The 11,918-nt window shown below is 49.7% G+C and overlaps 1 protein-coding gene across 1 annotated transcript; it reads left to right on the forward strand.

The window, feature by feature from the left end:
- Positions 1 to 1,046: 1,046 nt before the first annotated feature.
- On the forward strand, positions 1,047 to 5,950 carry SIX1 (SIX homeobox 1). Its single transcript, XM_079914931.1, has 2 exons — positions 1,047 to 1,880; positions 3,946 to 5,950. The coding sequence occupies exons 1-2, from the start codon at positions 1,321 to 1,323 to the stop codon at positions 4,238 to 4,240; spliced, it is 855 nt and encodes a 284-aa protein (XP_079771057.1). The 5' UTR covers positions 1,047 to 1,320; the 3' UTR covers positions 4,241 to 5,950.
- Positions 5,951 to 11,918: the final 5,968 nt, after the last annotated feature.

Here is an 11,918-nt window from a genome sequence, read left to right on the forward strand (position 1 = left end):
AGCCGCTGTCGTTCTCGCTTTGAGGGCAGTGTCCCTCTCAGAACAGGGCAAGGATTATGTTACAACCAGAGGGCTATTGGAGCCGGACACAGTTTTATTTAATTTACACCCCATCCAGCGCCTTTCGCGCGAGGTTCCCAAAGCATTTTTGCTAATAGCAAGTAAATCTTCTCGGCATTCCTCGGTAGCAGAGGTGGCCTTGGAAAATGCAACCACGCTAATGGGGAAACCGAGTCCAGAAGCCTGCCCACTTAAACCATAGAACATTAAGATACCAAATCATAAATGAACCTTCGGCATCTCTATCTGCTCAGCAACTATGCTCTACACAACTCTTTGCGTGGTCCTAAATAGTCGCGGCCTTTTGAGAATGAGGGAAGCGCTATACAGCCGGGAGTATCTGTGACTTTTGGAGGGAGGTGGGGGCAGGAGGGAAGAGAGGAGGAAATTAGGCTTGGCTCCTGGAGCTGAAGCCAGCCGGGAGAGAAGCCATTCTTCCAGCGGTTGCAGCCCGGAGCACTGGTCTGCTCTTGTATTATTTATCGCGTTCCATAAGCTATTCATCAATCCATTACTTATTCATTCCAACATTAAGGTAATTAAATATGAGCTCACCGGGAAAGGGCAAGTCTGCAAGGGACAGAGACAGGGTATGGAGGGAGAGGAGGCGAATCAGAAGGTCTGGAGTCATTGATTTGTGCAGAGATGTGCGCGGCTGCCCTTAGGTGACACTGCAGAGGGGGCTCACTTTTCAAGGTCCTGACGCGCTCACCCACTCCCACCACCCCCGTCCCCGGGAAGCACCGCTCCCTCCCCCCACCCCCCCCTCGCTTCCCACCGCTCGCGGTCCCCCTCCTCCCACCACTCCCTATCCCTCGCTGCACAGCCTCGCCCTCCCCGCTCGGGGCGGCGCGGCCTCGCGGCCCGGCCTGGCGGCGCGCGGGCTGGCCAGCCCCGGATAGGCGCCGCCCGCAGCCAATCAGCGCGCCGGGGACGCTGCGCGCTTTAAGGCAGCTGCGGGGAGAACAGAAACCAAGTTCCCCGGCAACAAGCAGCATCCACCCGGCGGGAGGCCGGAGCCAGCGAGGCCCGAAAAGCTGCGGAGTGAGCCGGACGCTCCTTGTCCAGCGCGAGTCCTACTCCTCCTCCACTAACTCGGCCGCCCGTCCCCAAGTCTCGACTCGCTTTTTAGCCTTCGCAAAGCCTAGGGAGGGGTTTAGGAGCAGCCGCGCCCCCCTCTCTGCGGCTGCCTCCTCCTGCTTTTTCGGCTTTGCTCCCTGCCGCGTGCGCCAGGGCAGTGCGCCCCGGCAGGCCCCAGCCATGTCGATGCTGCCATCGTTCGGCTTCACGCAGGAGCAAGTGGCGTGCGTATGCGAGGTTTTGCAGCAAGGCGGGAACCTGGAGCGCCTGGGCAGGTTCCTGTGGTCGCTGCCCGCCTGCGACCACCTGCACAAGAACGAAAGCGTGCTCAAGGCCAAGGCCGTGGTCGCCTTCCACCGCGGCAACTTCCGCGAGCTCTACAAGATCCTGGAGAGCCACCAGTTCTCGCCTCACAACCACCCCAAGCTGCAACAACTGTGGCTGAAGGCGCACTACGTGGAGGCCGAGAAGTTGCGCGGCCGGCCCTTGGGCGCGGTGGGCAAATATCGGGTGCGCCGAAAATTCCCGTTGCCGCGCACCATCTGGGACGGCGAAGAGACCAGCTACTGCTTCAAGGAGAAGTCGCGGGGCGTGCTGCGGGAGTGGTACGCGCATAACCCCTACCCCTCGCCGCGTGAGAAGCGGGAGCTGGCCGAGGCCACCGGCCTCACAACCACCCAAGTCAGCAACTGGTTTAAGAACCGGAGGCAAAGAGACCGGGCCGCCGAGGCCAAGGAAAGGTACGCGGAGTGATTCCCGCTGATCGGGCGACCCCGGGAAGCCTTCCTGTCCCCGCCGCCCCTTCCCGCCCCCGCAGGCACCAGCCACCGTGTCCACCCAGCCGGCCGGAGCCCTCCGCCGGGCGGCGCCCAGGCTTCCGCGGCACTGCGGCGAAAGTTCGTGAACTCTGAGATCGCTTGCTAGGGGTGGGGCGGGGGGTGCTCATCTGATTTGAGCGTCCGCGCGTGGGTTTCCTTGGATGTGTGTTGGAAAATGTTGGCGCTAGGTTTGTTTTTCATGCCTCCTTGGCTGGCTGGGGCGAGGAGTGGCGGGTGGAGAGTGAGTTTCTAGATCAGCTTAGAAGGGCAGTGTTGATTGGTATCGCGAGGAGAGGGGTTCGGTGGGGCCTGAGGGTCTCGAACCTCTCTTCTCTTGCTCCCGGTGAGGGTGGAGCTGGCCTGAAACTTCTCAGCCACCACTCCCGCCCCGTCCTTCAATCGCTCTGTCCTGGTAGTCTTCTGGGTGAGAGGTCGCTTAATTCCGCACTAGCTGTACAAAGGGAGGAGTCTTTCAAAAGAAATCCACAGAAAAGAGAGCTTTGGGAGAGTTGGCGCTGCATTTACTCCCTGGCGCCCCGAGCCCAGAAAAGATTGCTCCTCGTCGGCTCCCTCGAGCCTGGCTGGGAGCCGAGGCTGGTCAGTCTCGCTGTCCGCGCCGCCCCCCCCGCCCCCCTCCCCGGGTGAGGAAGGGGTTTCCAGTCGCAGACTTCTCTCGCCCCAGAGCTCAGAAAGCAATATTTTTTTAACCTGTCTGTGCCCCCGCCCTCCTCACGCCAACACACCCGGCCACCTGGCCCGGCTCCACTCGTTTGCTGTAGAGTTTCCGACCGAGATTCGGAAGAGCGTGTGGGAGGCGGCGGCGGCGGCTGCGGCGGTGGGGAGAGCGCTTCGGGGAGCCGGGCAGTTTGGGGGAAACCTAAGCTCCCGAGTCGGCTAGGTTTCTTTTGTTCGCTTCGGAGCCTGGGGGCCGAAGATGTCGCCGCCTTGTTCCCCTCTGGGTGGAAAAGCAAGAGTCTGGATAGCTGAAATGGGCTCTCTGGGAGAGACTGCGAAAGATGGGGAGAGAGTTGGGGAGACAGGCGGGCCCCGCGGTGGGGAGGACGGCCGAGCCCTCTGAAGGCAGAAGCGCCAAGGGCTACAAGACCCTGCTGTTCACCAGCACCGAGCGCCCAGACTGAGACCCCGGTTCTTCGCACAGGCTCCGGCTGTGCGGGGTCGCGAAGTTCCCCTGTGGGGAATGGGTGCGCTGGTGTGGATGCCCGCAGGGAGTCTGAGAGAGGGCCGTGAGGGACTGCGGGCTGAGCGAGTAACACGGAGACAGGAACAGTACAGTTCCAGGTAGACGTTAGTTTCAAAAAGGCCGTCCTTTAAGCCAGGCCCGAGGGCCCACTCCCTGATGAAATCGGAGAGACTGGCTGCGCTCCCTGTGTTTACTCAGGTCACTGGGCCGCTCTGGACACCACTTCCCATGACCTGTCCTGTGTCTCTGAGACCACAACCTCCGGGCAGGGGCAGGGAAACTCGACGGTTAATCGTTTCCTCAGATGGGAACAGGACAATTGACTTGATTCACCACCAAACATCTGTTCAGTGGGTGCTGTTCGTCCCCCGATCATTTTCTTCATCACCAACAATCATTTGTTGGAAGATTTTCAAATTTCATTACTTCTAAATGTGGTACTTGTTGATAGGTATTTAAAAATAACTGCTTGAACAAAAATTTAAAAATAATTTTTATGTTTCAAATAAGCCCTGCTGATCTGGCTTTCTAAAATCTGGAAGAGGAAGGGACCTGGCTCCCCAGGAGCTCTGTCCGTAGCTCCCCATTTCTCAAGTCTCTTCTGCCTCTTCATTTCCCCTAGGACCCTTGGGGATGGGTGAGAGGGCAGAGCTTCTCCATTTGGGTCAATGACTGATTGCACAATGGCCCTTTCCTCCTTCCAGCTCCCCTCCCTCCATCTCACACTTTTTTTTAACTTACTTTTTTTTTTTTTTTAACCATATGGTGTTGTCCTCTATTTCTTAGGGAGAACACTGAAAACAATAACTCCTCCTCCAACAAGCAGAATCAACTCTCTCCTCTGGAAGGGGGCAAGCCGCTCATGTCCAGCTCAGAAGAAGAATTCTCACCTCCCCAAAGTCCAGACCAGAACTCGGTCCTTCTGCTGCAGGGCAATATGAGCCACGCCAGGAGCTCAAACTATTCTCTCCCAGGTTTAACCGCCTCTCAGCCCACCCACGGCCTGCAAGCCCACCAGCATCAGCTCCAGGACTCTCTGCTGGGCCCCCTCACCTCCAGTCTGGTGGACTTGGGGTCCTAAGGGGGAGGGATTGGGGCCTCGAAGCAGCGACTAGGGACACTTGTAAATAGAAATCAGGAACATTTTTGCAGCTTGTTTCTGGGGTTCTTTGCGCATAAAGGAATGGTGGACTTTCACAAATATCTTTTTAAAAATTCAAACGCAACAGCGATCTCAAGCTCAGTGCCCTCTTCTCTCCAACTCTTTCCACTTTTGCATTATTTCCCCTCCCAGTGTGGAGATCAGGGAAACGAAAAAAAAAAACAACCCAAACAAACAAAAATATCCAGTCACCCAGTCTTGGTTCTCGGCAACCCGTGTTCCAGCTTCAGTAGCCTTTCTTTTTTCTTTTTCTTTTTTCAATGAATGGAAATTACAAAATCAACTGGATTTTAATTACTTCATTTTAATTTATTTATGGAAAAATGTTTTGAGAAGAGGAAAAGGAAATGAAAACGAGGGAGAGACAGAGAGAGAGGAGATCAAAATAGTGAAAAGATCCTCCAGCCTGGGAGGAACTGGTTGCATTCTTAAGGTGAATAGGAAAAATACGATCTTATAACTTTTTTTTGATGGGGAAAATTAAGTTTACATTTTCATATTTAGTGTTAAACAATTTTATGTAGATTAAAATGAAAGAACAGTATTAGGGGAAAAAACAAGTGCCTAAATGTCTTAATGCTCTCTATGTGAGGCAGTTAGAAATAGAAGTGACCATTAGTAATACAAATACTTCTGTCAAATTTAGTGGGGGTTTTTGGTTGTTGTTTGTTTTCTTGGGTTTTTTTTATGGCAAACTTTAAAAATGTACCAGTGTGAAAAAACACTTTCCTGAATGCCATTACTTCTCATGCCCTTGAAGCTTTCTTATCTGTAGCCTACTCCTGTTAAGGGTTTCTCCTGTTCCTAGTTTCTAGCTTGCAAAAATAGGTAACAAATCTAGCAACCTGGTATTTGTTACTAAAACAGCATGTGTTTTCAGGTTTCTTTTCTATTGTACCTAAACCAGTCTAAATTAAAACTTAGTAGAACACCAGGAGTACTGATTCTGTTTCTGAAAGGTGAGTTGTGTATTGCTGTCATTGGGCCCCCCCCCCATTTTTTTTAAACGAATAGTTTTCTTGCTTTCTTACTTAATGGTGGTTATGAATTGCAGGGTACTTTGAAGGCCATCCCCTGAACCAAGAGTGGTGACTGAGTTAATTATATGACAGAAAAAGAGTGAATTTAGCTTTGGGGTATTTATTTATTTTTTTATTATTTAGAGATGCAGTTTTGTTTACCACTAGCTCTTCTCCACATCATTCGTATGTTAGCTCTTTTGTATTATTAACAAATTTATGACAAGACTGTGAAAGTAAAATAATTTATCTGCTTGGGGGGGAAAAAAAAGGGAACTTGTACAAGGATAGCAACATTGTGAATTACTCTGTGCAAATAGAAAGCAGACCAACAGGACAGGAGTTCTTTGCGGTGCTGCCTGATAGTGTCCAGAAAAATCCCAGTAATCATGTAGGCTCCAAATTATTTTTGCCTGGGGCAAAAATGATGTATCTTTGTATTTAGCTTTTAAAATTAGTGAAACAAATGGCATTATTTATTAAAATTCTACTCAGGATAACAGGATTGGCTTGCTTGTGCTTTGTAAAATATTACTCCCCAGAGGAAGTCTATTTTCTGACATGACAGTTTCATAATTTTGATTTTTCTCCATCTGTGTCACCATTAATATATTCATTTCTTTCTTACTCTTTCCTATCTTTCCTGTCCTGATCTAGAAGTGGGGGTGGGAGATGGGGAGATTAAGGCCTTCTTATTATGAGTTTTTTTTTTTTTAAATGCTAAATGGCTGTGACTGAGTTCCAGGGAGAAAGGGTCACTGTACTTAACTGTAGTCACTTTTACTTATAAAGTCATTTTTCCCCTCAGTGATGGACAGATGTTCACACAGCCGCTCAGAGACCATCCTTTGGATTGGGAGCTCAGGGTCCCAATCTCCCTTGTTAGTGTTTTGGATCATTAAGTTGGTGTTTATTTAAGTCACTAGGGTGTTTATTCTCCACGTCTTGGGCCACGGAGAAATGCCACCCTCTGCAGGAGGGGCTCTCACAGGGGATCTCCTCGCATTCTTCACATTCACTCCCCAAAACAAACACCCTGCACAAAGATAGCTTTCAATGACCCTGACAGGCTTCAAAGGACACCGCGGAAATCTCCCTGAAAAATAGGAAGGGCCAATTACTTTAATTTCTTACATGCCCTCTCTTCCTACCCAGATGACTACCCCCCAGTCTTCCAGCTCTGTTTAGTATAATTTTAGACTCGTGGAAGTTCTGTCTCCCTGGGCACCCCGGCCCACTTCCTGCTCCCTTGGTTGGTGAATCTTGGAAATGTCTGCAAATCTGGCAAGGAGCAGAGTGGGCCGGTCCTGTAAAAGCCCCTGTGATTACTGCTTGTAAACTCGTTAAAAGGACAATTTTCTGTCACAGTCATAAACTCTTTGTAAAATCCCTGGCATTCGATCCAGAGTGCGCAAATTCCAGATGTGTTTAATAAGAAATTGCACAATGTGCCTCCCTCACCATCCTCCTCTCAGTCTGGCTAAACCAGGGACAAGCAGGAGGAAGCGAGAAAGCTGAATATTGCTTTGAGTTTTCTTGGCAATCATTTTAGAGCAATCATTAGGGGGAACTAACCATATTTTTTTTTCCTCGAGGAAATCTTCAAGGACCTGCTGTTAAGGGACCTCTAATTTACCTTCTCGGCTTCACAGTTTAACTGAATCAAAAGCCACTTTTCGATTTCTCCTTTACAGATTTCATAAGGAGAGCCCAAAGTAATGAACGACGGCTTATAAATAGTTTTTAGGATGAAACCTTACAGAATTTTATCAAGTAAGATGAGAACAATAACATATTAGGGCGATTTTTAAATTTTTTACGTTTTAGATCTGAACACAGGATTGTTCGGGTCCCCACTGCCTGCTTGCCTTGACCTCTTGGCTGAGAACGAAGCTTCCTTAAATGCTCGGGAGGCCAAGGGGCTTGGCCGACGGTTCCTGAATTTGGCTTAGCAGGTAGGGACTCAAGAGTCCCCAAAGCACCACGAGCTGCGGGCAGGGAGAAGGAGGCCGCTGAGGCCGGGCACCGCCGGTCTTGAACTATTCTCCAGGCAGGACAGGTTGGGCTTGACCCCGAGATGAAGCGGAAGCTTCCAGGAAGTGGCAGTAGCATTGGTGCTTGTGGGCGAACTCTGAGTTTGCTGAGCTGTGACCCTTGTCACGCCGCTCTCTCCCGCACCCTGAGGGCGAGTCGGGCACCTGGCACTGAACCCGCACGGAACGGCTGTTCCTCTGCTCCGCCGCAGCCTCCGCGCCTGCAGCGGCGGCTGCGGCTGGAGGGGGCTTCACTCCTACCGCCTCCCCCGCCTGGAGGTCTTTGGTCAAGTCTCCAAGCAGAACTCCAGGTTAGGGAGCCAGAGGCTTCCGTTCCGCGCGTCTCCGGCTGCAGAAAACTGGAGGAGCTTCTCCTGCCACCTGCAGACTCCCGTGGCTGCTCCTGCCACTCTGCCCTCCTAAGGCGCGGGAAATCGGGGCGCCGCTGCTCTCCGCCCCCGGACCCGGGTGGAGCCGCTTCACCGTTTCACGGAGAATCGCGCGCGTCCCAGGAGCCGCATCACTGCGCAGCTCCAGGCGCGGGCCTGGTGGCCCGGCCTGCGGAACCCCTGAGGCTAGCCTCTATCCAGACCGTGGAGGAGGCAAAGGCCTGAGCTTCGGGGGACAACGCAGCTGCCGTGGCCTTGGGCACCCAGGAGCCACCTCCCAAGCTCAAGTCGCGTCTCGCTCTTTGAATTAAGGAGCTAAGTTCCGGGCGAGGCACGTGAGCCACGCGGGAAGAGCTACCGCTGGGTTGGACCAGGCCCAGTGGCGGAGGGATGAAGCGGTCTTGGCCACTCGCGGCTCCCGGGCCAGGCGGCAGGTGGGAGCGCTCCCTTGTTCTCAGACTTGAGGGCAGCCGGCTCAGGCCCAAGAGCCTGGTCGGGAGGCGGCCTAGGCCCGGCCGCCCTTGCTACTTCAGGTATGGCCCGTTTCCTTTGCTTCCTGCGGCCTGGGTCTTGGCCCTCGGACCTGGGCTCATCAGCCGCGCGCTCGGCGGAGGGGTGCCAGCCACAGAGGGCACCCCTTCCCTGGCTTGTCGTTAGAACTTCAACGGCGGCCGAGGAGAGCGGCCCGGGTTTCTAGAGTCTCGGGCAGGACCGGGCGGCAGCTCGGCTTCCTTCGCTGGGCCTGGTCCGGCGTTTCCCCTTAGCCCGTGGCCCTGGGGCGAGCAGCGGCCTCCTCCCGACGCACCTCCCGGGTCCCCAGCAGGGAGGCCCCGGCCGAGGCCCGCAGCGCGCTTCGGGCTGGGCTGTCGCGGCGCACACTTTGCCCTTCTTTGGTGGGGCAGGTGGTGTTGACAGAACAGGTGGGTCAGGGTTAAGGTGAGGAGAGTGGCTGGTGGCCCACGTGCTCTCTCTACGTTATTTCTTCTTTTTTTCTGAGCTCTTCCCAGGAGTAGGAGAGTAAAAACACTCCCAGACTACCTCCTCCAAACACCCGAAGCCAGCGGAGCTAGTGTCTGTGCCCACTTAGCCCCCAGGGGCAATTCGCACCGAGGGTACCCGAGGGCTCAGTTCCTTAGCCCGCAGGTATGCTCCGTGACCTTAGGTGGGGACTTGTGAGCCCCCTCAAGTGACCCCCGCCTTCGTTTCTTCCCTAGTTTGATTGAATCCAATAGCTCCACCTGGCAGATTCTCTAAAGATATGGGTAAGCCAGCCAGGACCGAGAAGTCAAAATCATGGGCGAGTTGTTGGCTTGTCCTCTGCCCAGAAACAGTGCTGCCCTGGAAAGGCTGCATTTTCTTTAGTGTTTTAATCTGAGTATACACACACAACTTAGTTCCAGCTGATGAAATTGGAAACCTGTTCTCCCACTGAGGATGGCAATCACTGTTTTAGGCGCTGTGGTCCTTTCAGACAGCGAGGAACAACACTGCAGTAGCATTTAAAAACAAAGAGAAAGAGATTGCTTGAGGCGCGTGTATGCCTGTCTCCCATCTGAGTTTCAGCTTCTATCCTTTTAACTTGTTAATGGACAGCTGAGACCCCACTTCTCAGCAGGAAGAGCACAGACACCTTAAGGTTTGCTCTCCTGTATTGCTTTGCTACCTGGGAGTCTCCCCCACTCCTTCTTTTGCAAAAGTGCCCACTAATTGTTTTCCTTTGCCATAACGTTGAAGTGTTCTTAAAATCACATTCTTCTCCCCCCACCCCCTCGAACAGGAAAATGCAGAAAGAAAAACTAACTAAAACTAAAACCCCAATCCTGTCTTATCTTTGAAAGAGAAAAGAGTTAACTTAAGTTGTAACACACACTTAAGTGTACCTGAAGTGGCTACCCAATTGTAATTAAAATACAATTAGGTGATATTGGCTGTTTTCTCTTCTGTGCCATTAGTGGTTATCATTAAAAAGACAGATAAGTAGAAAGATAGATTCTGGCCCTTTACTTACTATAATAAGGAGGCATGGAAATTGTATACCAACTCCCTCCATCTGGTCCCCTGTCCTTTCCATCCTCCCTAACTTAGAAGATAAATCTTTTATGGGACTGACATAGGCAGATCCAAATAGAAGCATTAATGGATTAACACAAAGCAAATTTAATTTGCTATATAATTTATTTTAGAATAGGATTTAAAATTGATTACAACTTTTAAAATGCCATGGCTTATTTATAATAGATACATAATTTATTGCTGGGGTGGTGGTTCAGGACCTGAGCTGATATGCACGTGGCATCTTGAAGGAAAACACGGTCCTAGACTACGTATTTTTTTATCTTAAGATTCTTAAAAAGAAACAACAACAACAACTTTAAAATGTTTTTTAACATTTCATAGAGCTGGTCGGTTTGCATCCCTGATACAAAATCTGCAGCTTCCAACCAGCAAGCCTGTAAAACCTACTTTCTAGATGTCTTTTACTTTATATTAAGTATTTTTACAAACTCAACTACATTCCTTGCCCCCTCCTTCCCCTTAAGGCATGGCTTTAGCTGCTTTGCAGCACTTCAGTTCTAAACTGAGCTGCTAGTTATCCAAATGATCTAAATGCCAGGGAAAGGCAATGGGACTGTGAAAAAAAAACCCAAAAAACAAACCAAATAAAATCCACATAGCTGTGACATCTTTAGTTGGCTCTCAAACAGATATTATATTTAAACTATAAGCATCAGTATGCAGTAATGTTCCCCTTAACTTTTGCAGCTTTTTGTGTGTGTGGTGGTGGTGGCGACTGGTGTGGTTGGCGGAGGGGAGCAGCAACTTACAGAGCTTGTACAGAAAATGCACATTTTGAGGGTGAGGTGGCATAGTCTGCAGTACCTTGCAAAAGGAAATTTTACCTAAAAGTCAAGGAGGTAGTTATAAAGAAGCAGCATTAGTTCTGTATTTAGGATGTCATGAATATGAAAGTAAGTAACAAGCTTAAAAAAAATTAAGCTAGATAGGTCAGCGTGCCTTTGTATCTATGAAGTGAGAAGAACGTTTAAACAATTGAAGCCTTGTCTGTCTTCAGATATGTGTAGTGAATATTTTCTATGTGTTGCTGATGCTATATAAACATAACATGCTTCTTCCTAAAGTCAAATTCTTTATTTTAATTGAAGAATAATATTGCTCAGGGCTCTACCTTTGAGTACAAACAGCTAATCTAAGAAAATCAGTTCTGGGAATCTGGAACCAATGGCTGTTTTCAAAATAAACAGACAAAATCTTCATAAAGAAGGCCAGGAGGATTATTTTTACACACAGTATATCTCCTGATTTCTCACCAAGAAAAAAACAAAAAAACAAAACAAAAAAAACACCCTTTTATGGAAAAACTAAAAGGCAAAATGACAATGCAGTCCCCTTACCATATTTCTGTTCTTTAAAAATCATTCTGATTTAAGACTCCTAACCTGTCCTGGTTAAATTTTCCAACATTAATATATCTTAGAAGGAAATCTGTATGCACTTTCTCTTTCCCTCTATTAAAAAAGAAATTTTCTAGGGCGGGACAGATGTAGGGAAAAGAAAAGTAGAACAAAGTAAAAAATAAAGGTGTAATTTAAAACTTGTATTTATAATATTTAATGAGTAGCAGGTAAACAGTATCCTCACAACAAAGAACACCAATATGCTAACCTTTGTGCTTTTGTTCAACTGAGGCAACTAAGGAAATGAATGAGGGAAAATTTGAAATCATTCGGATTTTCCAATACAGAGCCCAATATGGATGCTCAACAAAGTTGACTTAGGGAAGAATCTGGGGGAGGGGAAACACCCATTTACAGAAATTTCTTACAGATTTATGTTAGGGTAGATATTTTCCTTTTATTAGGATCAAGCCCAACTGCATTGACACCCAGGCAGAAAGGAGATGTCCAAATCTACCTGAGTTTGGAGATCACACTTGGGGCTCCTTTCAGTAGATAGAACCAGGTGATCTGAAGTTGCCCCATTCTCCCCTAGTTCCCGAGGTTCCAAGTCCCACTAAGATGGGAACCCCACAAAATAAGAAACTGCAAAGTGGAGCAGATATAAAGATGTTCTCTCCAAATGTCATTTGGTGTGAATGTGTGTGGTGGGCTTTCTGAAAATGTATTTTTAGTTCCCC

This window comes from Stenella coeruleoalba (genome assembly GCF_951394435.1).
Source record: "Stenella coeruleoalba genome assembly, chromosome: 2".
Lineage (NCBI taxonomy): Eukaryota > Metazoa > Chordata > Mammalia > Artiodactyla > Delphinidae > Stenella > Stenella coeruleoalba.